This window comes from Enoplosus armatus, chromosome 17 (assembly GCF_043641665.1).
Source record: "Enoplosus armatus isolate fEnoArm2 chromosome 17, fEnoArm2.hap1, whole genome shotgun sequence".
Taxonomy (NCBI): domain Eukaryota; kingdom Metazoa; phylum Chordata; class Actinopteri; order Centrarchiformes; family Enoplosidae; genus Enoplosus; species Enoplosus armatus.
The window spans coordinates 11,262,501-11,288,052 of NC_092196.1; the positions used below are offsets into that span (position 1 = coordinate 11,262,501).

General features: G+C 39.5%; 5 protein-coding genes across 6 annotated transcripts; 2 read left to right on the forward strand and 3 right to left on the reverse strand.

Annotated features, from left to right (window-relative positions):
- Positions 1-2,289: 2,289 nt before the first annotated feature.
- LOC139300760 (salivary gland specific protein SAGSIN1) lies at positions 2,290-4,384 on the reverse strand. Its single transcript, XM_070923940.1, has 2 exons — positions 4,118-4,384; positions 2,290-2,536 (listed from the first exon to the last, which is right to left on the reverse strand). Exons 1-2 carry the CDS (start codon positions 4,295-4,297, stop codon positions 2,516-2,518), a joined length of 201 nt encoding a protein of 66 aa, XP_070780041.1. The 5' UTR covers positions 4,298-4,384; the 3' UTR covers positions 2,290-2,515.
- Positions 4,385-5,742: 1,358 nt separating this feature from the next.
- On the forward strand, positions 5,743-11,630 carry rac1b (Rac family small GTPase 1b). Its single transcript, XM_070923256.1, has 6 exons — positions 5,743-6,032; positions 7,323-7,394; positions 7,932-8,049; positions 8,299-8,361; positions 9,671-9,830; positions 9,949-11,630. The coding sequence occupies exons 1-6, from the start codon at positions 5,998-6,000 to the stop codon at positions 10,077-10,079; spliced, it is 579 nt and encodes a 192-aa protein (XP_070779357.1). The 5' UTR covers positions 5,743-5,997; the 3' UTR covers positions 10,080-11,630.
- A 730-nt stretch (positions 11,631-12,360) lies between these two features.
- On the reverse strand, positions 12,361-14,648 carry stk19 (serine/threonine kinase 19). Its single transcript, XM_070923770.1, has 7 exons — positions 14,562-14,648; positions 13,958-14,053; positions 13,725-13,867; positions 13,403-13,638; positions 13,023-13,120; positions 12,714-12,861; positions 12,361-12,594 (listed from the first exon to the last, which is right to left on the reverse strand). Exons 2-7 carry the CDS (start codon positions 14,049-14,051, stop codon positions 12,549-12,551), a joined length of 765 nt encoding a protein of 254 aa, XP_070779871.1. The 5' UTR covers positions 14,052-14,053; positions 14,562-14,648; the 3' UTR covers positions 12,361-12,548.
- Positions 14,649-14,805: 157 nt separating this feature from the next.
- dxo (decapping exoribonuclease) lies at positions 14,806-18,657 on the forward strand. The gene is made up of 7 exons (XM_070922837.1): positions 14,806-14,974; positions 15,653-16,116; positions 16,257-16,483; positions 17,073-17,292; positions 17,423-17,558; positions 17,669-17,763; positions 17,859-18,657. Exons 2-7 carry the CDS (start codon positions 15,662-15,664, stop codon positions 17,989-17,991), a joined length of 1,266 nt encoding a protein of 421 aa, XP_070778938.1. The 5' UTR covers positions 14,806-14,974; positions 15,653-15,661; the 3' UTR covers positions 17,992-18,657.
- Positions 18,658-20,620: 1,963 nt separating this feature from the next.
- slc25a17l (solute carrier family 25 member 17-like) lies at positions 20,621-24,713 on the reverse strand. 2 transcript variants are annotated; one of them, XM_070922838.1, is made up of 9 exons: positions 24,464-24,713; positions 24,244-24,304; positions 23,513-23,579; positions 23,106-23,260; positions 22,707-22,823; positions 22,472-22,617; positions 21,862-21,957; positions 21,330-21,412; positions 20,621-21,224 (listed from the first exon to the last, which is right to left on the reverse strand). In XM_070922838.1, the coding sequence occupies exons 1-9, from the start codon at positions 24,536-24,538 to the stop codon at positions 21,077-21,079; spliced, it is 948 nt and encodes a 315-aa protein (XP_070778939.1). In that variant the 5' UTR covers positions 24,539-24,713; the 3' UTR covers positions 20,621-21,076. The 2 variants fall into 2 exon arrangements, with proteins under 2 accessions (XP_070778939.1, XP_070778940.1); XM_070922839.1 differs by lacking the exons at positions 23,106-23,260; positions 23,513-23,579.
- Positions 24,714-25,552: the final 839 nt, after the last annotated feature.

Genomic DNA, 25,552 nt, shown 5'->3' on the forward strand with positions numbered 1-25,552 from the left:
AAGAGGTTGACAGCCCAGGAAATCTGTTTTCAGCATATATGGGAGGTGGATCCAGTTCTGTGATAGGCTGCTTCCCCCGTGTGGACAGATCTGATACTACAACACAATCATGCTTTACCAGCAGAGGAAGCAGGAAGTGGTATCTGAACTGTCTGTCTGGTCTCTCTGGTGAGTTGATTGATCTAAAATGTAGTCAGACATGTCCAGTTGCAGCTGTGAAATACACTTTTATTGTGGTGAGTTCATGCCATAGTAGAATATATTTTAAAAGAAATGTCACAGTGGTTTTGTCCCATGTAGTCTGTATAAGGGAGGCGACAAGAATCCCAAAAGGTCGGTTAAGTCAATAAAGTCAGTCACACACCTTAAAGAGACATTTCTTCTTACATCTGGTCGCAACCTGCAACCTGAGGCCCTTTAATCGAAGGTTGGAAGTTGGACTACAAGACATTTACACCAGGTGGTACAGAACCGAGGCTGGTAGCATCATAAAGGACTCGAGCAATCCCAACAATGGCCTCTTGGAACTGCTGTGGTCAGGGAGGCGCTGCCGCAGTCAAACCAGAAAGAACTAGGCCAGAACGGAGAGTCTAAAGAGTAGCTACCTCCACTCTTCCCTAGCATCCCTTTAATATTTGCACCATATTTAATATTTCATATGTGCACATATTGTCTTATCTTTTGTTGTCGAGAGATTTCCACTGAAGATTGGAGGAGAGTTTGTGTTATTATGACTGCCGGACAATTTATGTAATCCTAAATATATAATGACAGCATTTCTGATATTTGTTCTATATGTAATTAGTCTCAAGGAACTCTCATTCATTATATGTGGGGTGTGTTTTGTAAACAATATTATGATATTTATGTATTGTTTATAAATATTCCCTCAGAGCAGAGTGTTTTTCTTCCAGTTCAACGCTCTGAATCTTGACCTTATTGATATGTGTATATTACCAGCAAAGTAAATGAATGTGCCTTGAACTGGAGAAAAACAGATAAACCTTGTTGTCGGGGTTAAAGTTATTGAGACATGTATGGGATTAGAAAAAAATAACATAAGCAAATGGAAACAAAAATCAGGGAACCATTTGGCTCTTTAAGATTCGGTGATGTTGGGAATCTTCTCATACATGAAATGTAATGATATGCCCTACAAGAAGTGAAAGTTAAGCTTTTCTATTATTATACTATATATTTTTATATATTTGTTTCTCGGGTGTTCAGTGTAGAAATGTATTACATTTCTGTTTAAATTTTAATTCTATGTTGTATATGTAACAGGAGATAAAAGTAAAGGAGGAAATGGAGGAAGTGGAAGGGGCTTTGCCACATTTTGGTGTTGCTCAAAGACGAGTAATGGCAGAGTGCCTGTACATATAAATTTTTAATTAAAGAAATGCTAATAAAAGATTCTTTAAAACATTTAATGCATCGTACCAGTCTTCTTCCTGAAGTACCTCAAAACAACCCTTTAAAACGAGCCAAACTGTATGTGAAACTAAAGGGATGAACTCGTCTTTTTAAAGGCAGTTTAGCAAACCTGGAAAATGAACGACAGAAAAGACCCAGAATGGTGTTTTCATTCATTTATTACTTCCTAAATTCAATCATCGTTACCTCCAATTCTGTGACTTCAAATCCCTGCACACACATTTCTTCACAGGAATAAAAACTTGAGACGAATGCAGGTGACATTTTTCACCAAACGACGCCTTTCCAAGTGCCACAGATATGCAGAAACACAACAATGAGTGTGACGACCTGCGTGTACCAACACAATGAAGACATGCAGTGATTCCCTTTGAGACTGCACTTAATGACAGACTGTGAGTTTCCAGTTGAACAGTTGTGGCAGCTGCACTGTTATCCTACAACAAAACCTCTGTTGAGGGACATGTACCGCTTTATACAGCTACCCAAACCTCAAATAAAGTGTCCAAGCCACAGAGGACAAAAAAAACATGCTTGTTTGTGTCATGCGGTGCAGATATTTACTTTTCAAATCAAAGTGAGATGTTTACACTGAGCAGCTAATAAACATACGTGTCAGACAATAAAGAGTAGCTACAAAGCTCCACAGTGACAATCATCTGTTTTCATGTTCAAATCCACGCCGACGTCCTCAATATCCAGAGAGAAAAGGCAGCATTGAAATCCACCTTTCATCCGACACAATCTTCTCGGACTGAATCTCAGGTGGCACGGTAAAAGGGTGAGTGTGAGGCATAACCCCCCCCCCCACCCCACCCCACCTCCACCCTCACACATCGCTGCTCACCCCCGGCTCATTTCTGCAGACATCACTGCCGTCCTTCCCCTCCTCCCTGCAAAAGGCACTGGGCTCGTGTGACGAAGGCTGACCGCAACGACCAGCCGTGTCACTTTGTTGCATTGTCACACCGGTTTGCAGAATAAAGTGTCCTCTTCCTCCACATCGCTGTGCAGTGTTTTTTAAGAGGGCTGAAACATGGCAGTGCTCACAGTTTATTGTCCAAATACAGGCACGGAGGATTCAGTGGATTTCGATGTGGACCTGTGAACAGACGAGGAGGCTGTCAGGCAACACGCTACGTACGAAATTAACGGAGGAGACAGATATCTATCTTGGCAAATCCAAAAGGAAAACAGCAGCATATGCTCAGCTGCCAGTTTATTAGATATTGGACGGTTTTAGTTCAGTCTATTGTTGAACAGTAAATGCATTGAAACGATTAGTCAATTACTGTATTAGTTGATCAACAGAAAATTAATTGGCTACTGTTTTGATAATCTGTTGTTTTTGACTGGATTTACACACTGACAGTAGCTGAACTAACAGCTGAAGAGTAAGCACTGAAAGCAGTTGAACTGTCAGTTAAATTGTAAACAATATAAGCACATAAAAGTTGAAGGACTGGAGATAGTTGAAGTGTCAGCTGGAATGTCAGCATGAACAGTGGTGTCAGTTGATGTGTAGAGGTCAAAAGCAGTTGAAATGTCAGTTGAAGTGTTAGATCTGAAAGTCCCTTAACCGTAATTTAATTGTCTTTAATTGTTTAAATGTCATTTAGTCAGAAAAATCAATTCAAGTGTCAGTTGAATAGCTGATAATCAATTTAAATTATTAGTGAAATGTGAAAAAGGAAAAGAAACTGCTGGTTCCAGCCTCTCAGATGTAAAGATTGTCTACTTCAGTTTGTTTTATATGATAATAAATTGAGACTTGTGATGGAAATTAGAGCTAGCCAGATCAATCAGCCAGGCTGAGTTGTGGATATTAGCTTGTTGCGGATATATCACTATCACTGTATATGTCAGCGGATAAGAAACAGGAAATTGCAGGAGAGAAATGCCAAATTAGGTTTAAGGTCATTTAGAAACTGTCACCATTACATTGATTTTTCAACTGTAAAATATCCCACTCAGTATGTATCTTGATTACAATTTTAAAAAACAAGTTTAAGTACTTTCAGCCGATATATCGTTACCTGATTTTTTTTTTAAATCATAAAAATATATTGGCCTTAAAAATGGGGCAACAATGAAAGTGTTTTACCATTTTATAATATTTCATAGACCACTAATCGACAAAGTATTCAGCAGATTAATCCATAAAAATAAGATAGTTGCAGCCCTAATTGCGTTATATAGAGAATCTAATATTTAGTTTACCGTCATTGATGTTAATGAGGTGGACAAAATATAAGAAACGCCTGTCAGTATAACGCAACAGCAGCACAAACTGCAGCCACCAAAATGATCATACAGTTGAATCACCGCCTCTCTAAAAGAGATTCAACAAAAACTGAACACGACAAGCTTCATGAAGGTTATTTATTGCAGCACTGTTGTATTAGACTGCATTAGTTTTAGCTAGGTGTACCTAATAACCCGGCAACTGCTTTTAAATGGAGTTAAAATCCATATACTATCTATCTAAATATTTAAATAAAACATCTCATTCAACGACCAGACAGCAAATACTTATTGCCATGACTTCAGATAGCATTATGTTTATAAGTAACTCAACATAAAAGGCTTATGGCTTATTGACATTAGCAAAACTGCCAAACTGGCAACTTAACTGGTAGCTACCTCGCTTTACTTAAGGAGGGATGAGTATTAGAATAATTACCTGTAGTCTGACATTAAACATCATCGAAGCGACAAGGTAGATGTAGGGGAATCTGATTCGCAGTCGCCATGCGAGATCAAAAAATATCAACAAAGTCCTCGTCAAGCCTTTGGAGAATACTCCGTAAGTCCGACCAGCGGAGCCCGAAAATCGGAGCACTAAATAGGAGAGACCCGCCATACAGGCGAAGTCTGCCCCGGCGGTTTCTAAGGTTACTGTGCCAGCTAGTGAGGCGAACAAACGAGTAAAGAGGTGGCCGATATGTGACAGTTCATGTTTCTATCGCTGACTGACACCGAGCTCCATTTTTACATCGGCTGGTTGTGTTGGCAGAGCTGCTCCACCCCAACAGCTTCTCAACGGATTCCTGTTATGGTCAGCGGGAGGACTCATTACGGTGTAACACACACACGGAAGTTGTAAATCCATGTACTTTTGCCCTGACTTTAGACTCTCAGGCAGATTTTAGTTTCCATTATGACAACAGTATATATAAACAAAACTGATCATACTAGAAAGTATTAGATTTTTTTTATAGATAGATACAAAAATAAGTAGCTAAATCATAATCTAAACTTATATATTATGGAGCAATTAATACATGGAGAAATATACTTTTATTCAAGACAAACCAATTAAAACATGTTTTAGAGCTTCTTCGTTATAAAATGCTCAACAATCCAACCAGAATATTTTTGTGTATATACAATAAAAAATCAAATGGCAAAGAATATTAAATATCCAGTCTTAACCTCTCCAACAAGTTTTACAGGATATAGTGCAAAACAGAACTACTACCTACTGTATTACTAACACAACTCTCCCTGAGGCAAGAGTTACATCTCGTATGAGGTTTCTGATCTACTTATTTAAGCATTTTTCCTTATTAATGTTAATTTCTCTTCCAAATGTATCTACAGCTGAACCTCTAGCTGGCAGAACCAACTATGATCCTAAAGTTCTACATCTGTTTTTGTATGTTTACAGCCATTTTGTAATTCTAATTTTAAAAAAACACACATTTTTTTAGTACCACTTGTTGACAACTTGGCAATTTGAACATTCATTTTTGGAAAATAGTAATTTCAGTCAGTTGCATGTAGAGTATGTTATTTTCTCCTATGCCCAGGGGGAGGCCCACATGGTGAAGGAGGAAGAGACTCTTATACTACATATACATAGGTGCTGCCCGGCAGGCTTTCTTTATGGCATAGACATGTATCTCAGACTGTTTCACCCTAATGTACCTGATTGTTGGAGACAGGCACAGTGCGCGGCCTGGAAGGCATTGTTCAGGGAACAATCTCAAAATATCTATTCCAGTTCCTCAACCTGTGTCACACTCTAAATAGTCCGACTTTCTTGTTATTCCTCCTTTAAGTGGCCAAGTTTAATTTTTCTTTTCAAAACACTACACACTCCCGGCACATTTTGTCTGCTTACATTCTCTGTATTGAGAAAAAAACAGTGGATTGCCATCTGCTTGTTTCGAGGACGCTTCAGCTCGTCAAAGTTTCTGTGGGCGTATCAGCTCGGTGCACCGGATGCACCATCTGGTGGAGGCGGTGGCTAACATCATTTTTTTTTCCCTCAGGGGTGGTGGCCGCTGTTTTGCTTCACAGCTTTCCTGAGCAGCCCACGAAAGCATGGGAATGTTGCGAGGGAATCTCTGAGTAAACTTGTGTTAAAGTGCTAGATAAGTTACTGTAAGTTTTCCACAAGCCGTTCCACATCCCAGGAGCTCCACTGTACCACCAAAGGCCGTTAGCCAAACGCTGTTGGGACATTTCACCAGCGAGCAATTCCGGACAAAGGAAAAGAGACTTGTGAGCTAACGTTAGCTGGCTCCCGGGCTAACTTAGCATTCCTCTAGCGGCGCAATGCAGGCCATAAAGTGTGTCGTTGTCGGAGACGGGTAAGTTAACTTGAGCAAGCTAACTACTAGTTTGTGCCTCCCACATAGCATTTAACTTAAATGGCGAAGTGTAAGGTTAGCTGAAAGCGCTGTCAGCAGACTAGCTAACGTTAAAGCCATTTGCTTCAGATTTTTCATAACGGGTAAAGTTAGCTAGCAAGCTTTTTTACTTTCACTACCTGGTTATGTTACATAGGTATTATTTAGTGAACTTTTATATTTTCCTAATTCATTCGCCGTTACTTATATGGATTGTTATTGATATGGCCAAATACTGCATTACTAAATAGCTAGTATGCAAGTGGTTGGCTAATCTTTGACTTAAATTATCCTTGTTGCATTGTTTTCCTCCTTCCTGGGTGAGTCCGACATCACTTGGCAGCTCACCTATCCCCCCTAACCAGAGTTTGAATATGAGTTTGGCAACAGTTATTTATCAATTGAGAAATTTGAACGTTAATCTCCTTGTTTGTGTCCGTGATTTCATTTGGTGTTAGTTGCTGTGTAACGCACTGTTATGCTAACTTACATATGCGGCGTGTTTTTTAGCTTCTTAAAAGTTAAAAGGCTTTATCTGCAACAGCTAACGTTACAGATTGCTCAGCTAAAACTGACTTTCAGATGTGTAACAATATGTGGGAGGAAAATACACTCATAAGCTCTTGTTCAGGGTGTGGTGGATACCGCAGCAGTAGAGTCATTGATGGGCCTATGACTGTGTTTGATTTATTATTTACGATTTTCATTAAGGGAAACCTAGCAGCAGATAGCGTTAATACTAAAGGAAGAACACTAAGGTTTTCTATTTGGCAAATACACTTCCTCTAGTGGTGCTGTATGCATACGTCTGGTCACCCGAAGTAAACCACATTTAACAGTATATGGTTTTGACTTGAAGGCTTGAGTAGAGCTGAAACGATTGGCAGATCACATTTTGTGAATTTATTAATGGCATTAATAAAGTCATTTTACAAGCAAAAATGTCCATAATTCATGTGAATATTTGCTGGTTTCTTTGAAAACAAGGAATCTGAATATGTCCACTTGTGAAACTTATGATGGGCATTTTTCACTATTATCTGACATTTTGTTGACCAAATGCTTAATTGAGAAAATAATTGACAGATTAATTGATAATGAAAATGGCCGTTGACCTGCTGATAAAGTACTTCATAAGACACAAGCCCAGTCGTACACAAGAGGAAACCATATCACTTCATACCCAGAATGGCCTTTAGCATGCCTGGGGGTTAAATCATGAACACCTTTCCTTCCTTTTCATTTTTCCAGAGCTGTGGGTAAGACCTGCCTGCTCATCAGCTACACCACCAATGCCTTTCCTGGAGAGTACATCCCCACAGTGTGAGTATCTGAAACTGCAGCTCAGTGTGACTAATGTAGTTATTTATGCAAGACTAGCAGCCCATCTTTTGTCTCCACCCTTGTTTCCTATACAGTCACTGCATAATTAAGGTGGCATCTTACACATCAGTTGCTTTTTGGATGAAAAATCAGTTGTTTACAATCACTGCTGTGGACTATAAAAAATGTTTTTCAGAGAAATTATGTTGCAGGAAGTTACCAAATCTGATTCTAGAACAGTTATGTAAACTGTTTTGATCTGTATGACCGTCAGTGTGGCATGGACTGGCTCAGCAGGCAGTTGATAAACAAGATTTTGGTTCAACAGAGCCAGATTTAATAAGCGATGAGTCATTTTCAAGAGAGAGCTGAAGAGGCAAAATGCCCCAACAGATCAACTAAGAGCTCATTTTCCACTTTAAGACTTTTTGTGTTGTGTTTATTTCCTGTTACATTTTGTAAATTAGTACAATATCAATAATCTATCAGTTGATATTAACCCTGATGAGTTTACTCTCACATCATCGCTTCTGTCAGGTTCGACAACTACTCCGCCAATGTTATGGTGGATGGGAAGCCGGTGAACCTGGGCCTTTGGGATACAGCAGGACAAGAAGACTACGACAGACTCCGCCCACTTTCCTACCCACAGACGGTACAATAAAAAAAAACCAGACAATGCTGTGTTATATTTCACCTATTGTGATCCCTTTTGATGTTGGTCGTTGCCCTTATATAACCCATTTGGTTAGTTTGGGTACCTTGAATGAATAAGGAAGTTTGAGGTAAAGAAAAACACCACACCTTTTGTGCGACATGAACACAGGGGTCTCTCTTTCCTACTGTTCTCGACAGGAAGTGATAGTTATGGGCTCTGATTGCATTGTTTTCTTTTTCTTACCAGGATGTGTTTCTCATCTGCTTTTCGCTTGTGAGTCCTGCCTCATTTGAAAACGTCCGTGCCAAGGTGAGTTGACGCAGTGCCTGTGTGTTAAAGAGTGGAGGCTGTAAAGGCGTCTGCATGGATCCATTTTATGACATGGTACCATGTGACGTTTATGGCATGTTGAGAGACATCAGGGGAGATTTTGATTAGTCTGTACTTTTTCTCAAAGGATGACTCACCCATATAATTAATTACTGGTTGAAAATCCAAATGCAGTAATATTTGTCTTATTCTTTTCTTCGGCCTCTTTAAAATTGAACCATGTTTTTGTCACAACGCAGAAGTCAGTAATTTTGATAAATTTGTATATTTTTATTGCATTTATCTGTCTGGTGGTGTGTGGTGAAACACCAAAAATGACACATGTACTGTGTTTGGAGACATATTGATCAGATTTTGTGGGAAACACCGGTCTGGCTGATGACGTCAGTGCCATCTAACAAAATAATTACTGTTAAAACGTATATTTACGGCCACTATTCTTGGAGATTGTACTAGAAGTGAGCGTAGTGGGTTAACCAGCCATCTTTGGGCACAGGTCGTGTTATGTGGTTATGTTGGCCAATCAAATACATGCAAGTGCACATGCCCAGTGGATTACTTTGTAACGTGGACTATTTCTACTGTTCACTTTGTGTTCGTTGCAATGAAAGATAAAGTAGTTGCCACTGTGATAACTTTCCAGAGTTGTAAAATCCCGTCTGTGAGCATTACACACCGCTGTGCAGTGTTTTAGCATCTGATAATTACTCCAACTGGACTTACTCACTGGTGCCTTAAACAAAACGTCCCCACCAATGCAGACTCCTACACTGTTTCAACGCAGTGCTGTTTTCGGTCTGAATCTCTGCTTATCCATCACTGCTGCTCAGAATTACGTGAGAAGACTTTGTGAATATGAAATCTTCACAGACTCGATGAGATGATGACTGTAAATGAAGAGTATGCCAGCTGAACGATATCTGCATACTGCCCATGAGCTCCCAATCAATTATAAATAACAACATTGCGGTCAGATTGAGTTTACCAGTTTCATAATTTATTGTTTCTAGCAGCAGAAAGAGCAGCACTTACCTTACCTGTTTTGATAATAGTTTGTTCATTAGGAGACAAAGGGGTACAAAGGGCAGAAATCTGTTTATTTCCCATACTCACCCTGGACTAGAACGCGTAAACGTTGACCACGTTCAACAAAGCATATATAATAATGTACACACTTTATTTTTATCTATCTACTCGTCAGTCATTGTAGAAATTGCATGTTCAAGATAACATAGACAGGTTTGGAAAGTTGTACCCCTAACTTCTCAATGTTGTGGCCTCTGTGCAGTGGTACCCTGAGGTGAGACACCATTGTCCCAACACTCCCATCATCCTGGTGGGTACCAAGCTGGATCTGAGAGATGACAAGGACACCATGGAGAAGCTGAAGGAGAAGAAACTCTCTCCAATCACATATCCCCAAGGACTGGCGATGGCCAAAGAGATTGGTAACACCACTTGTCAACTTTACAGAGTTTTCTCTGATGTTTTTTTTCTGCTGAAATATTTAAGGAAAACAAACATATAAAAAACTAAACAGTGTTTTCATCTGTATGGGTCCCTCAGCTTCCGTCAAGTACCTGGAGTGCTCAGCCCTGACTCAGCGTGGCCTTAAAACTGTGTTTGACGAGGCCATCCGGGCCGTCCTCTGCCCTCCACCTGTCAAGAAGAAGGGGAAGAAGTGCACTCTCCTCTAAGACTTCCTCCACTGGGCAACGGTTACAGGGGAACATGACCGCTAGTGGTGAGGGTGGCTAAAGACACACACCAGTATACACACACAAACAATGTACTTCAGATTCTTTCCTTCCATAAGTGTAGCTACAGCAGTTATACCAACCGTTTCCATGAACAATTTGACACAGGGTCAGATGTAGGAGTAGGGGTTGGAAGATTATAGACCCTAGTTCTTTCCCAACAACGTATACTGTATAGACAAGTGAAATGAAATTCTTGAGGCCTTCTAAAATGGATTGGATGTTTTGTAAAAATGGACCGTGGAATGTTTTCAATTTGTTCTTCCACTGGTTGTCCACTTTTTTTGTTAGTTTTTTTTTTTGTTTACAGTCTTGTTTGTTTGTTTTGAGTGGAAGAAATATTGCCAAATACATCCTGCAGACGTGCTGTATTTTAGCCGAAAAGAAAACCTTCGTTCTATTGTCTCAAACCTTTAAACCTTCAAAAGACAGCTGACAATTTGCTGTTGTGTGCTGCTGTTTGTTCAGCTCCATGACCAGTGGCATTTTATTCATTTTTCAGTTTCACTTTGCGATGGCGGTCAACGCGCTGTCAACAAGGAACTCAAAGTAACCACCTGTGAAGTTCTTTCTGCCTCAAATTAGTTAGTCATTTTCAGTCAGTTAGTTTTCAGTCCTAGCACACGATTCATCCTCGTGGATTGAATGACGCCTGAGACATACTGAAAATTCAGACAGGGAACAGACCGCCTGACACCAACAGTGCTATTAATCCCTCAAAAAAAATCTAAATGATCCAGTATTTTTTGTGTTTGCCTCCAATTGGACCTGTCAAGTTTATGGTATTTTTTTTCCTCTCTGCAATATTTCCCCTAGAAGTGTCTCGACTGTGTAGCTGCCCAGGAGTGCAACGCTGAAAACTTTATTAGATATTGGATTAGAACTGTTTAGGTGTTTTGGTGGTGGGGAACAAGAGCACCTTTAATGCTCTATGGGCATTTATCAGAAACCTTTTTGTGCAGCACATTTTGATTCTAATAGCATCACTACTGGCTAAGCAATGTCACTAAGAAGAGCATTAATGCCTGCTAATAACAGTAACAAAGCTACTGTCGGTTATGGTGTAGTATACAGCGTACTCATCTTTTTGTTATAATCATGTGATTTGACTATTTTGTATCTTTCTTCACAGAAGTTACACTTCACTCACTGTATTGTTAAACTAACACTATGAATATCCTTTGTTTATTACCTCTACAGTTAACGCTACCTTAATCTCCCTACAAGCCTAGCTTTTTGTAATTAATGCTGATAGCATGTATGTGCAACATATACTGAAAACTAAGATTAGAATTGCTACAGTTATATTTTTTGCCTATTTACAAAATGTATTTGAACTACTAGATCAGGGGTTAAGTACATGTTGCTCATCTGTATTGTATTCAGACATCAAGCTGTGCTTTAATTCAAGCCAATGTCATGACTCTTTAGTTTTATGGATAAAAGCTATTGTCACTTTTTGAAAAAGCCAATAAATTCAAGTAAAACAGACCATCCTGCTTCTTTGTTGGATAATGCAGCCTCCATTTTTCCTTGATGCTTTTAACACTAAAATGAGAAAGTACCATGACTGACATCTGTTTTGTTGGAGCGTGAAATAGTTAAGACTGTACGGGAAAATGTAGATGCAAAGGGCAAATTTGGGAGGCTTCAGATTAAATTAGATTTATTGTCTCCCTTAGGAGAAATGTGTCTTAGGCATTCGAGAGGCCAAGGAAAATTTAAGCCTGTTCAACTGAGTTGGGAACCTGTATCGTCTGCCTGAAGGCATCAGCTCATACTCTTTGTACTCAATTACAATTAAATAAAATTTGATTACAGAACCCTGGCGGATTAGGCAGGTATTGAGGTTGTAGTTTGAAATGGTGTTGAACTGGATTGCCTCATATGGAATGAACAGCTGACAGTGCCAACAACTTATAATAATCATCCTAAATGTATAATTGGAGACAGATTTGGATTGGATTGCATTAAATTGTATAGATGTACCTAATAAAGTGGCCAAGCAATGTATATGTAATATTTTCATCTGAAATAAAAAGCTGGCAGTTGGGCACATTCGAGGCTACCCATTGTCAGTCAATTCTGGAAACACTGGTTTCAGATAGAAAAGGTTATTGAGTCCAAACAGCTGCATCAAAGTGCTTTCATGGTGTGCACACAAGTCAAATCTTTCACATTTCAAATCATGTTTATTACAAGATAAACAAGGTCATGTCAACATAATTGACTATTCATAAACCCACAAGGTTTTATAATACATTTGGCACAGAACCTAAATCTGAAATTAATTTACTAGCAGTCCTCATACAAACACTTTTCACAATCTTTAACCATCTTGAGCATTTCTCATGTTCAGTCGCTCACTGGCTTCAAACCAAGCACCGATGTCAGTCTTGTTGCTGTGGTTCAGGAATCAACAAATCGCAACAATGTCCCTGAAGTTGTTGGTATGCTGGGAAGAAAACAAAGACTTAAGATGTAACATGAGTTAACTCTGACCTACTGCAAAACCTCAAATTAAAAATCTTCTCAGAATCAACAGCGTGCAACCTGTGTTCAACCAAATAGTACCTCTCAACCAGCTCTGCACCAACAATGTCATGTATGTGGTACTTCATGTGGAATTTCACATGTGCGGTGGTTCGCCGCTCCTCTAGCTCTGCCTTTAAGACTTCACTATATTTGGATTTCTTCACCATACCAAGCACTGCTTTACGACCTAACAGGAAAAGCGGTAAGTTGGTTAGAAACAAACAAACAATCCTTCCAATTAGCAAGGCACTGTCAAAAAATCTTGTAAAAAAAAAAGGAGACATTTACAAGTGACATAATTAAAGCAAAGTTGAGACTGTCCAGCTGTCTGTTTTTCTTAACACCCACCTTGTATAAAGTACTTGGTGAATTTGCCAGAGTTAGGAATGGAAAGCCACCAGCTGCCTGCGTCTCTCACAGTCAGGACCCCGGACTTAACCAGCTGCCTACATGGTGAGAAAACATATGTGTGGATCTCTGAAAAGTCTGAGGTCTCCAATGTCACTACTTTCACACACTGTAAAAAAAAACAAGCGTACTTACTAAAGCCATTTTAAAAATCAAGTTACGCAAGTTCAAAATTGTATACATTCATACATACATATAAAACATACATATACATAAAAAATGAATCGTTTGAAGTTTTCAAACAATGATTCATTTTTGCTACAGCATTGCAAAAAGCAAGAGCTAGTAAAAAACATGACATATATTGTAGTCTTTCATACGTTATCTCCGAGTCTGTGAAGAGGAACTCCCTGAGCATCTTGTCTTTGCTGAAGCTCAGATCTGTGCAAGAAGACGGCACTCTCTCCAAGAACTTCTCCACTGTCGCTTGTGTCTCTCTGCCCTCCTCTCCTGCCAGCACTTTGGCCTTGTAATCTGAAGCAAAAATCAGCCCGAAAGTGTCTGCATCAAAACCGAGCTGGAACATCAGTAGTTCTCCTTGTTCCCGCAGTTTATTCTGTGGACCAAAAGGGTGGCGGTGGGTTGTATTTTCACATTTAGATAAATAAACGTGACCTTTCTGACACTTAACAGCCAACTTACCAGCTCCCTGTCCACCAAAGTCTTGTCATCGTGTATGCTGTAGAGTTGGTGCTTAAGAACAATTTGAGGTAGGGTGTCGTTGAAGAGCTTCCTGGGGAACAGCGTCATGAGGTACTCAAGGGTGGATTTGATGTCAGTCGGTCCTTTTAGGTGCAGAAATATAATGAAAGTGAATTTTACATCCTTTAATGAGATTTCAGAACTGTACTTGGCTGTTTAGCAGTCACGCCTACCATCCCCATTACTGACAGCTCCAAACTTCGTTGTGCCATTTCTTATTTTCTTCGCCTTGAAAGTGTCTGAAACCAGAGCCCGTTTCCTGTTCATACCTAGAGGACAAATAATGGTAGAAACATCATAACTTGCAAAATGAACCTGTTCATCCTGGCAGCTGCCTTTCTCATGCCGACACAACTAAAATCAACAGACCCCATGTGCAATTTTTATTTAGGCTATGAGATTAATAGTTATACAATAAATGACCTACTTTTGCTAACTAAAATTGTCAATTTAACGTTGCTTATACATACCAGTTAACTTAGTTCTGCTTTTGTGAGACACTGGTATTTTCTAATCACTAAGTATCGCGGTCAAATGTAGCTATATCCCCGGCAGAAACTTAACTTCCCTTTTCTAGTTTAGGTTCCGAGAAAAAAAACTCTGATTGTCATATTCACTTGGGAAACCCATTTTGATGACACACACACACTTAGGAACGACACTTGGCTTGTCTCTCTTGTTAGCCAAGCTAATGCAGCTAGCTAACGCTGCTTTGAGTGTACACTGAACACATAAACAAGCATTTGACCAGTCAAACTAGCTAGCTGAAACACTTACCTGATATATACTATATATATATATATAGCAATAATATTGGTTTTCACATCGCTTAGGTCCCATTCAACACCACACAGTGTTCACAGACTCAACGAACAACTTAAAAAGTCTTCTTTAGCTAACATACACGGCTCTTTACAGGAAGTGTCTCGGCTACCACCAAGCGGATTGGATGACAAACTGCATACGGAAGTCGCTTTAGGGTTGCTGTTATCATGTGGTGCTAGTAAGCTACCCAGCAAGCGGAACAGACATACTTTATGGAATATTTCTTGCCTTTTTGTGTTAATTGGAAAATACCGTTTAATTAAAAATCGTTTTTACACTAAGTCGCGTTTTGTTTCAAACTTGGCCTTGACGGAAACTTAACGTTAGCTTACCGTTAGCTGCTTTTGTTATGTATGCTAAATAAGGTAGGTTTTCATTTATTTACCCGTAATTTAGTTACCTTAAAAGTGCCTTCATAACGGCAAGGAAACGCACACACAAAATAGCTATATGAACACCTGTGTTTACACTATGCAGACACACTTCTACACAGCTGTCAATACAAACATCTTTACATTTTGAATATGTATGCATTCACATACTCACACAATAGACATTTACACACAGCACGATGTGTCGTGTTCAACTGGGTGCATTTAAAGTTAAATAAAACAAACTTTGTTGATCCCATGCAGGGTAATTGAGGGTGTCACAGCTGTAAAAAGAAGTACAAGAACAGATTCATAATAGAATAGATAAGTAACCTTAAAAACTAGTACTATATAGACCATGAACATCTGTTATGTTCAATATGAAGCATAATAAAAGCAAATAAAAGGTATGATACACAAATAAATTGAGGAGATAAGGAAGTTATGATATATAAATAAAAATATTGCACTTGAAAGAATGAATTTAGGTAGTGGGTAAAGTGTGCAGATAGCAGTTTTAGCAGCATATCAAAAACGTTAGCACTGTCTCATTCGTGACAACACAAGTGATGATGAGTATTTTCTTGGCTTTCCTGCAGGAGAGTAAGATAAGAAAATATGAATAATCATCAGTGTCACCAGTTTGTGTCATTGCACTTTTCCCCACTACAGTAGGTTGCAATGGACCATCGCAGATCCCACAATCCCAACTCCAGCTACCAAAACCGCCAGTCAGCATACAGAAGAGAAAGAGATGATGGTGAAAGAAATCACTATGAGAATAAACACTTCAGACCACACCACCACCCATATCTGCCTGGGCCAACTCCTTGGCCAAACCCAGTCAGCTCTCGGGGTTTGAGCACCAGAAGGGAGCTATATGAAAGAGACTTTCCTGTGTACAAACAGCCTGTTGAAGTAGGATGTTTCTCCCTCGACGCTGAGCGTAGATTCTTCAATGACAGCAGGCAGATGAGATACTATGTGGAACCTGACAGAAATCCTAATTTTGACCTGAGGGATGGATACAAGGACCGCTATATAAAGAGAGATGGAAGTGTGATGGAGAAGCTGGACAGCATCCTACGCTGGATCTTGGCCAATAGATCAAAGATCAGCTCAAGGGCCCCATCATAGTAAGTGTCATTAGTTTACTGCTTGTAGGTCCAGGTCACCACAAAAAACCAACACAGATAGTCTCGAATTGAACCACCTCTAACCACAGCTGTGTTTCCTGTTGAACATGTGTTCTTTGACCAACCCCTGCTCTTCCCAGTCCTTTAGATGTCGACTTTGTGACATGGCGTGGTCATCTGACCAAGCTGTTGACCACCCCCTATGAGACACGGGAGGGCTGGTTGCTGGCGGTCACCAGGTTCAAGGGCACGCTTTACATCAGTGAAGTGGAAACAGAAGCTGCTCGTAGGGAGCGAGAGAACCGCACGGAGAAGCATGAAGAGATGATGTACTGGGGATACAAGTTCGAGCAATACACATGTGCAGGTAGGTAGGTTTATACAATAGAGTATTATAGGAACTGCTGTTTGCTTTGTTTCCTTTCAAACCTTGATTACTGATCATTGTATTGATCATTGTAATATTTCACAAGCATATTGCCTCAGAATAAAAAAAGTTTTGTTTTATATTATAGCTTATCATAGCTATGGAAGCCCATTTCTGCCAGGATAGTTAAAACAATAGGTGAAATGTTCCTAATGACAAAAATAAAAAAGTACTACAAAATTATAACATACTATGTCATCACTTTATAAGTCAAAAAATTATACTTTTAGTTATGGGAAGTTATGAGATAGTAAGCAAGTCAGTATTTTTATGTTGTCTTATTGTTTTGATTTACTATCTCAGAAGTATGACTTAGTATTTCATAATTTTAACTTGAAAAGTGAATATTTTGACTTATTGAATCTTAGCTTTGAACTTTGACTACATCTGTTTTTCTTTCTGGCAGAAATGAGCTTCCGTACATACCTGTCTGTCTCGTTATATTACATTTGACACACAAACCCAGATCACATAAAGCACATCAGCTGATGTTTAAATGATAATGCTTCACCTTTGTCCTTCCCAATAGATGACGTCCACAGTTTACCTGACCCAGGCGGAGTGGTTAACACTAACGAGGCCTTCTGCACTGTGGTGCAAACCCGGCTCGCAGACCACAGACTCCTGTTCTCTGGTGAGGTGGACTGCCGGGATAAAGACCCCAACGCTCCAGCTCCTCCTGCATGCTACGTTGAGCTGAAGACCAGTGCAGAGATCTGCGCCCCCAAACAGCGCAGCAACTTCCACAGGTAGACGATGAAACAGTAAAACGTCACATAATTAACATTTTCACGTCATGTTGTTTGTTGGATAATTGATTTACCCACTCTGAGCTGTTTTAAACGTTTTTTTCCTCATTTTGGCGGTGGTGGTCTTCAGGTTCAAGCTGCTCAAGTGGTGGGCCCAGTCTTTTCTCCCCGGAGTCCCTCGTGTTGTGGCAGGTTTTCGGGATCATGAAGGAGTGGTTGTCTCTGTGGAGACTTTTCCCATCTCTAAGATTTCACATCTCATCAAGGTTCAGTGTAGTTGTTGGTAAAAACATGGTCAAGTCTAATCAAGTTATTGGACATGAGTAAATAAAAGCTCACAAGATTAATTCAAAGTATTTGTATGTCTTCTGGACAGCATGAACACAACTGCTGGAAGCCGACAGTCTGTATGAACTTTTGCTGCGACTTCCTGTCTTTTGTGAAGAGTATAGTGACTGAGGACAATCCAAGGTGAGTTGCAATGACAGACTACACTGTTCACCTCTTTTAATTTGAATACATTTTAAGCCCTCTGTGTTGTTAATGAATCACTGTTTCCCCTCCAGTGTGGTGTACCTGTTCACTCGTGAGCCCTACAGAGATGTGACCTACTCCGTCCACAAGGACTCGCAGTATTCCTTCCTGCCACACTGGTACGTGGAGGAGATGACCAGTCAAGACTCACACCATCATTCCTGATTTACAACAAAGATATGGTTAACTGGGACCGTTAATTCAGACCTCCAATGGAGGCTTGTTTACTAGTACATTGTAAGTTCAACTTGCGTAATCCTCTGAGAGTGGCTGTGTTAATTTGTTTTGTGTCATTGATCACAACTACATGATCCTCCAGAGGTGTTTTTTCTCTTTTCTATCTCTATTTTTTTTATCTTTTACTTGTTCAGCAGTAAGAACTGAACCATGTTTTTTCATCTTACATGTGATGTGTTTAAATAAAACTGTAATTGCTCATGTCAACATTGTTTCTCAAACTTTATTATTCCATGGTTATAACAATAATTTAAACCCCAAAACAGTGGTATGTTAATTGAAACAAAATTAGCAAAGAATATATGTTAAAAAAAAAGAGAGTCATGATGTAATTAAACAAAGATGACTTCAAGTAAGTATTGCATCAGCAGTTACAAAGTATTTTCATGTAAACTGTTAAAACATTTCAGCAATGTCAAGCCCTGTCATTGGGACAGAAGTTGTGAAGAAGACAGTAATTAATGCCCATGGTGTAGTCTAGTAACTGTTGTTCAAATGTGTCACTGCCTTTGCTTTTGTTTTCTTACTAACAGTGACACATTCACCAGCATTGGGCTCCTTAACTATTAAATAAAGATCATTTGTTCCCCCTGACTCCTGATTTTCTTTGTTCAGTGCTTCCTGCATTGTCACACACCTGCTGTCCTCACATTTTGACATTTTATTTTCTGGAAGTCTAAATTTTCAGCCTCCCTGGACATTTATTACCTCACTGTTTGCTGTTTCGTTTTTTCACAAACACCCTTGCCCACACCTAAAAGACTTGTACTAAAGAGTTATTAAAGTGCACCTCCGACTTGGGAAACCAAAATGTGGACAGTTTCTAACTTTACAACACTAAACAGAAGGAAGTGATAGCTACATTTTATTTCCTTAGAATTATATGAATTTAAAAAGGAACATCATAATTAATTCTGAAGTGTATACGGTCCGCTGATAACTGGTTTACCTGAGGACAACAGGTGAGCTAACTTAATGGTGGAGGAGCTCAAATCTGATAAACAATGTAATTTCTATTTTTTTGGTAAACTGACAGTATCCTCACTACTTGCAGCTACACCACTGATGAATACAATGGACACTCAAAAGGCAGTGATCTCCAAAATGTGATGTTAACAAAGTAATATTGAGAGCAACACCTCTTGTAATGATTAAAACTCACTCAACAGATTGAACAACTAGTTAAATGGCAACAAAAAGGAGTGAATCAACTTTCAAATAGTTTAAAGATGAAAGGCAGAAGAAACTTCCATTCACCAAATCAGAGAAAGAGCATTAACATGAACAAATAATGTAACTACTACAAACCCTGACTACCCTACACAAACAGGACACTGACATAAATAATGGAGGACAGCTGCGTTACAAAATGTTCATACTGACAGACAAAATCATGAAGACAGTAGGCAGTTATGTGCATCATGGGTTTGTGTAAATCATCAACAGTCATTAAAGTTCATAGTACAGTTTTTCGTGATCAAATTTAGAGGCACTTAGCACCTATTGCAGTATTTGTACACATGTAAATTTTACTCAAACTGTGTAGGGTTAAATGCTCATTCCCATTTATATTTAATTCATTTTTACTTAATATATTATAATTGTTAAAATCAAAGCCTTTCTGTGCTGGTGCAGCTTTTACACACAAATCTACAAATATCAATGGAGTTCTGCACTTTTCTCCCTTTCACCGTCATTGTTGGTGCTGCTAATGTGCGCGTAATAATGACATCTTAAGTCAGCACATTAAAAAAACATTTATCTGGCTGGTATTTCATGGGGTTTTCTATCAAACTCAGTTAAATTCACAGTTAAAACATAAGACAAAGTGTGTGAAGAATGGTCCAGTAGTTTAGATCAAGGCAATACCTAAGTAGGCACCTTATTGGTCTCATCACTTGCACCAAACCCCTGATATTAAAGATCTAATGCCAGCTGGGATCGGCTCCAGCCCCCCTGTGACCCTCTAAGGGTAAGCGGTTATAGAAGGATAAGATATATACATATATATATTTATTTATTTATTTATTTATTTTTCATATGATAATATGAAGCTACCGCAACCGGCTAACTTAGCATAGCACAAAAACTGGAAACAGGGGGAAACTGCTAGCCTGGTTCTGTCCAAGGCTAACTAAATCCACCTCTGAAGTTCACCAATTAACACGTTGTATCTCAAAGTTTAAAAACAAGTAATGTGTCGAACTATTACTTGGTCCCAGTTATTTCCTCAAGTCTTCGCTGGTTGCTGGTCGCGTTTTTACACTTCGGTTTTTGTACGAATTAAACACGTTACACGTCGTGTTTTCTTAGCTTTGAACAGAACCAGGCTAGCCGTCTCCTCCTGTTTCCAGTCTTTGTGCTAAGCTAAATTACCCGGCTGCGGGTGTTAGCTTCATATTTAGCATAATGTTACAGAGATGGGAGTGGTATCAATCTAACTCTCTGCAAGAAAGCAAATAAGCGCATTCCCCCAAATGTCATTTTCCTTTCTCTCTTGTGAGACGTGATGACATTTGGTCTTTTCTCAGTAAGTGCAGATTCTTTTTGCCCTCAAAAAGGTCAATTTCATTAAGATTGGAGCCGCTTCAGATATGCATTCAACAAACCACTCTCCACATTCTCACAAGTTGTTTGGGTTATGCAACACTAATTTGCATCCCTTACCATGTAAATCGAAATAAATTCAGCTCCTGTAAGATTACTTAGAACCATCTCAACATAGAAAAATAAATCAAGGTCTGTCTGCACAAATGCACCCAGTTAAAGGGTAAGAAAGTGATGGTATTATACTTATCACACCCAGCTCTGGTTATGGTGGATGTTTTGGGCGAGCGAGGGAATCTGTGGTCCTAAAGGCACCAATCCCACCTCTTATTACAACCTTTATGTGACTGAAACAATTCCTGGCATTAACATATCATCGGTAGGTATTGATAAAACCAACTGACGAGTGCACTAATGCTGTACTGTATTCCAGTTGGTGTGTGTGTGTGTGTGTGTGTGTGTGTGTTCACTGCTTCAGTTTCTTGTTCAGGCCCATGACTTTGAAGGTAGTAGCAGTGATCTTCTCATAAACAACAAACATGAGGGCAGCCGTCAGCACCGTCTGTAGCAGCTTGGCCTCCAGGCCTTTGTACAAACCAAGAACACCATACCTCCTGTAATAAAGCGAACAGATGTATATTAATGACCAGCTATGGTAACATCTTCACCAGCACTGTGTCACTGAATGTGTTTGTGCTTATGTTTGTAGCTGCACTCACTTGATTCTGTCCATGAGCAGGGAGAAAATGTTTGAGATGCTTCCAATCACACCGCTCTTTCCGTCACCTTTGTACTGGCCGAACTGATGAGGAAGCATGAAGCAGGTTATCTTAATTCCTTGAGATTTGATAGTTCCTGAAAATGTATTTAACTTTTATGTACAGATTTTTTACATAGAAAAGCCAAAACATGGAAACATATTCAATATTTTTGTTATTGTCAACAAATCCCATGAAAAGACTAAAACCAACAATGCATTACTTCATTTCTCAATACTTCCTCAATTGCCAACGCTTTCTTCTAGACTAATTTCAGCCACAGATTAATACACATTTAGTGCACTGGTGGGTATTTCCTGCAGCCGGAGGCTATCAGCAGAAATCCTTTTACAAAGGATCAATTCATTGTTGTTTATATGAGATTTGTCGCCAATAAATCACAAGGCTTAACCTTTAACAGTGATTAATGTGTGAGATGTCTTGTAGTAGTAGTAAACAACAAGGCTGAAATTGTATAAAACACAGTATTTACCCTCAGGATGGCCTGAACTGTCTGAAGAGGATATGTCGCGGTGGTAGCAATGGCCTTGGCGATCGCTCCAATGAGAAAGATCTCTGCTGAGGATATCTGAGGAAGGAGACAAAGACTTAAACCCACTCATACACAGTGTTTTCACTAACTGTTAGAGTAGAATATGACTATTTGATTGATTGAAGTTCTCCTACGAATATGATTTGGCTATCAAAACAGAAAATAAACAATGGGTCATTACTATCCAAAATGATCGGCATGTTACACAAAACAACACCACCATCGGCCGGTTCACCACTTTTGTCCAGACTGAAATATCTCAACAACTGAATAAACGGATTACCATTAAATTTTGTACATTCATGGTCCCAAGAGGATGAATTCTACTAACTTTGGTGATCCCTTACTTTTCATCTAGTGCTACCAGCAGGCCAAGAGTTAAACACCTGCAAATCTAACGACATTCTCGTCAGATGATCTAGTTCAGAGTTTGAAGTCAGCTCACATTTTCTTGACTACATCTGAAAAACGCCAACTGATGTTACTAAGCTACTGTAGCTTTGATAAAGTAGTATTTTATACAACAATGTCTTTCTTGTGTCCTTCTCACCTTCTTCCCTCCTTTCCCTGCCTTCCTCTTCAAGGCCTCGTAAAACATGAACTGTAAAGCCGGGTTGAGGACGAGGATGAGAGAGGGCAGAGTGCCGTTCCACAGAGTTCCTACGCCCTCATTGGCTATGATCTGTGAGAAAGCATCTGAGAGGGAAAGCCCAAACAGCAGGGTTTAACAACAGCGCAGTAACAGACAAACTGCTAAACTACAATACAGATCTATAATCACATACCAAATATGCCTCTGTACTGGGTCTGCTGGAGGTCTTCGTTTCTGAACTTTGCTCCCTGCAACTTCAGTCGAGTGTTGACGACCCACATGGGAGTGGTCAGGATCACGTTCACCACCCCTGCATGAACAACAGATCGTTAGCTTTCATGAATCGTTTTTAAACCTTGTGGAGTTTTTGATCTCTAATAGCTCTAAGGATCAGCTGTTTTTTTGAGTTGGTCCCTGTTTTGTGACTCGATACACATCCCTGCCAATAGTTTCACATTATTCCACTGATCTACAGGTGGCAGTAATGCAGCAACAAAATCACCTTTAAGCCTCTCAGTTAACACCTTCATTACTTGATGGTTGCCATTAATAATTCATTAATAATTATTAGTTTTACTGTATGTGTGTTTACCTGATACGACCCCCATGAGCAGGTCTTTGCCGGGGCTAGACTTGCCTCTACCAGATGCCGTCAGCTTCTTCAGCGTGTTGAAGGTGTAGAAGTAGACGAAGTTGGAGCAACAGAGGCTGGAGATGACTGGTAACCAGCCTCTGTACAGAGACTGACTGGGAGAAGTGGTGGAGAGATCATGTTTTGGCATTTTTGATAAAAAGAAGAGATTAATCGATAAACAAAATTGTGGCAGATTAATTTTCTCTAGTTTAGATGACTTTTACTGATCAGAAATGTCTGCTGCGATTACATTGCAATTGTGCTTCACTCTGCTGTTTAAATCAAACAAAGAAGCTTGTATTTAAAGACAAAAAATGCCATAACTTGGTATAATTTTAACCCATCAGGCTCAAAACTATACTTACAGGCCTTCTTCCTTTGCTATCTCAGCCAGGATGACGGGGGTAGAGTTAGACTTTCGCATCTCATCCACTGAAAAACACAAAAGTGGCAAAAGTCAGTTAAGGGGTCCCCGGAGGCCTGTACTATGAGGCAGGTTAGCGAGGTAACTTCAGGGTTACAGAGTTAATAACCACTGTTGTGTGACCGCGTTTAGCAAGATCGCGGAAAAAATATCCTGGGTATGTTGAACTTGCTTTGTAGTACAGGCCTCTGAACGAAGATCATGTGGACTAGTACTCAGCCTCAGCAGCTGTATGTTTTGTATGCTTGAGCTTGAGACTTCGAATTTACAGAAACTGAGTGTTTACCAGGCAGGGAGGGTCTCAAGAAAGTGGTAAGTAAGTAAAGTATATGAGTGTATTTGTATACAGTAGCTCCTTTCAAGAGCAGAATATGCTTCACAGTAAAACATATAAAACAACATAAATAAATACAAATTACACAAAGGCCAGTCTAAACAGGTGAGACTTGAGCTGCTTCTTTAAAAAGGTGTCCAGGTAGCTTGACTCATAAGGACTAAACTAAAAATTCTTCCAACTTTATGGAAGTGCAATACTAAACTAGTGGACCACTCCTTTACATATTTGGATTCAGTTCATAATGAAGTAAGCCATCACACTGAACCCGCTCAACTCTGTTTAGAGTTGCTGCTATCAGGTAACCCCTGTCCAAGACGATAAGACCTCCAACTCACCCTGCAGTCTGCTCTTGGCTGTGTCCAAAGGAAAGAAGACGGTCATAGCTGTCACACTCCCCTGAAAGACAACACATTGTAATGTTACTGACTGAAGCAACTAAAACACAAAACCTTAAGAGAGCACTGCTAGCATCAAGCTAGCAAGACAAGGCCAGGCACCCCCACACACTTCACATAGTTATGATATCTCCTCTTATTGCGCTTTATCTCTGCTCACCATTGCACCTGCCACAGCATGAACCAGCGTCTCGTAGGACAGAAGGCCGATAACCGAGCCACCGTTGTCGGACATCTCTACTGCTTCTCCCGGTCAGACTACGGAGACGAAACACCGGAAAGTAACCGCGGAACGACCCGAGAGGAGGGAGCTAGTGGTCGGTCTGGTTTTTCTAGCTGCGGAACAGTTTGGGGAATTAGATAAACATTCACAGCTACGACTCCATGGTGTTTACAAGCCCAAAGGCGGCCAGAGAGAGACAGCAATGTAGAAAAGGAAAACTGGTGAGCAACGTTTCCTCCCAGCCCTCATTCATTGGCTGAGCCGGGTTGACTTCTTCTTCTTCTTCTTTTTCGTCTTCTTCCGAATCTTCTTCTTCTTCTTCAAATAAAGATGCATCAAAAACGCCTACTGGACTGGAGGGTGAAATAGTGGACAGAAAAGCACAAAAATAACTAATACTAATAATTTATAATACAATAAAACTTTTTTGGGCACAGTGGGAAAAAAGGTTGTTTTAGCTTGCTTGCTGACTTCTTTTTTTTTAAACTTTATTTACAAAACAATATGCACATACACATATGTGCACAAAAAACTGATAACACCAGGAATACAGCCAGCATATATATAAATAAGAAAGCAACTAGGTACATTTAATCAAAAGTACATCAGCAAAATGTTGAGATATTTATACTTCTCTTGAGTATTTTAAGTATATGCAACATAGTACTTCTATTCCACTACAATTCAGTGGGAAATACTTTTTAATCTAATACATTTATTTGACAGCAAATAAATACTAAATACTCAAGTATTTTTACATTGTGGTAAAGTACTCATTATGCAGTGCATTCTATCATTATATGTTACATTTGGTGGAGTATTATTTAATGCATTAACATCTAAAGAGTACTTTATTGTAGCAGGCTAGGGTTAGGTGGGGGTAATTTCACTTTTACTCTATATACTGCTGGCACTTTAATCTCTAATGATGTATCATATTTTATATGGTGATTGTTTTTTGTATATAAAATCTGTAAAGTAAATATTACACATAGTAATATTCCTTAAAATTGTACTTATAACACT

What these genes read in the sequence shown, in the direction of transcription:
- rac1b (XM_070923256.1), top strand. Translation starts at nt 5,998, where the DNA reads ATGCAGGCCATAAAGTGTGTCGTTGTCGGAGACGG. An exon ending in TGTGTCGTTGTCGGAGACGG is followed by an intron (nt 6,033 to 7,322) that starts GTAAGTTAACTT and finishes TCATTTTTCCAG; the next exon opens with AGCTGTGGGTAAGACCTGCC. An exon ending in GGAGAGTACATCCCCACAGT is followed by an intron (nt 7,395 to 7,931) that starts GTGAGTATCTGA and finishes CGCTTCTGTCAG; the next exon opens with GTTCGACAACTACTCCGCCA.
- LOC139300760 (XM_070923940.1), bottom strand. Translation starts at nt 4,297, where the DNA reads ATGGCGGGTCTCTCCTATTTAGTGCTCCGATTTTCGGGCTCCGCTGGT. An exon ending in TGTTTAATGTCAGACTACAG is followed by an intron (nt 2,537 to 4,117) that starts GTAATTATTCTA and finishes GTCTGTTCACAG; the next exon opens with GTCCACATCGAAATCCACTG.
- slc25a17l (XM_070922838.1), bottom strand. Translation starts at nt 24,538, where the DNA reads ATGTCCGACAACGGTGGCTCGGTTATCGGCCTTCTGTCCTACGAGACG. An exon ending in ATAGCAAAGGAAGAAGGCCT is followed by an intron (nt 23,261 to 23,512) that starts GTAAGTATAGTT and finishes CACTTCTCCCAG; the next exon opens with TCAGTCTCTGTACAGAGGCT. An exon ending in CTGCTCATGGACAGAATCAA is followed by an intron (nt 21,225 to 21,329) that starts GTGAGTGCAGCT and finishes GCTTTATTACAG; the next exon opens with GAGGTATGGTGTTCTTGGTT.
- dxo (XM_070922837.1), top strand. Translation starts at nt 15,662, where the DNA reads ATGGACCATCGCAGATCCCACAATCCCAACTCCAGCTACCAAAACCGC. An exon ending in CAGCGCAGCAACTTCCACAG is followed by an intron (nt 17,293 to 17,422) that starts GTAGACGATGAA and finishes GGTGGTCTTCAG; the next exon opens with GTTCAAGCTGCTCAAGTGGT. An exon ending in GTGACTGAGGACAATCCAAG is followed by an intron (nt 17,764 to 17,858) that starts GTGAGTTGCAAT and finishes TTTCCCCTCCAG; the next exon opens with TGTGGTGTACCTGTTCACTC.
- stk19 (XM_070923770.1), bottom strand. Translation starts at nt 14,051, where the DNA reads ATGAACAGGAAACGGGCTCTGGTTTCAGACACTTTCAAGGCGAAGAAA. An exon ending in AGCTGTCAGTAATGGGGATG is followed by an intron (nt 13,868 to 13,957) that starts GTAGGCGTGACT and finishes TGCACCTAAAAG; the next exon opens with GACCGACTGACATCAAATCC. An exon ending in CACCAAGTACTTTATACAAG is followed by an intron (nt 12,862 to 13,022) that starts GTGGGTGTTAAG and finishes TTTTCCTGTTAG; the next exon opens with GTCGTAAAGCAGTGCTTGGT.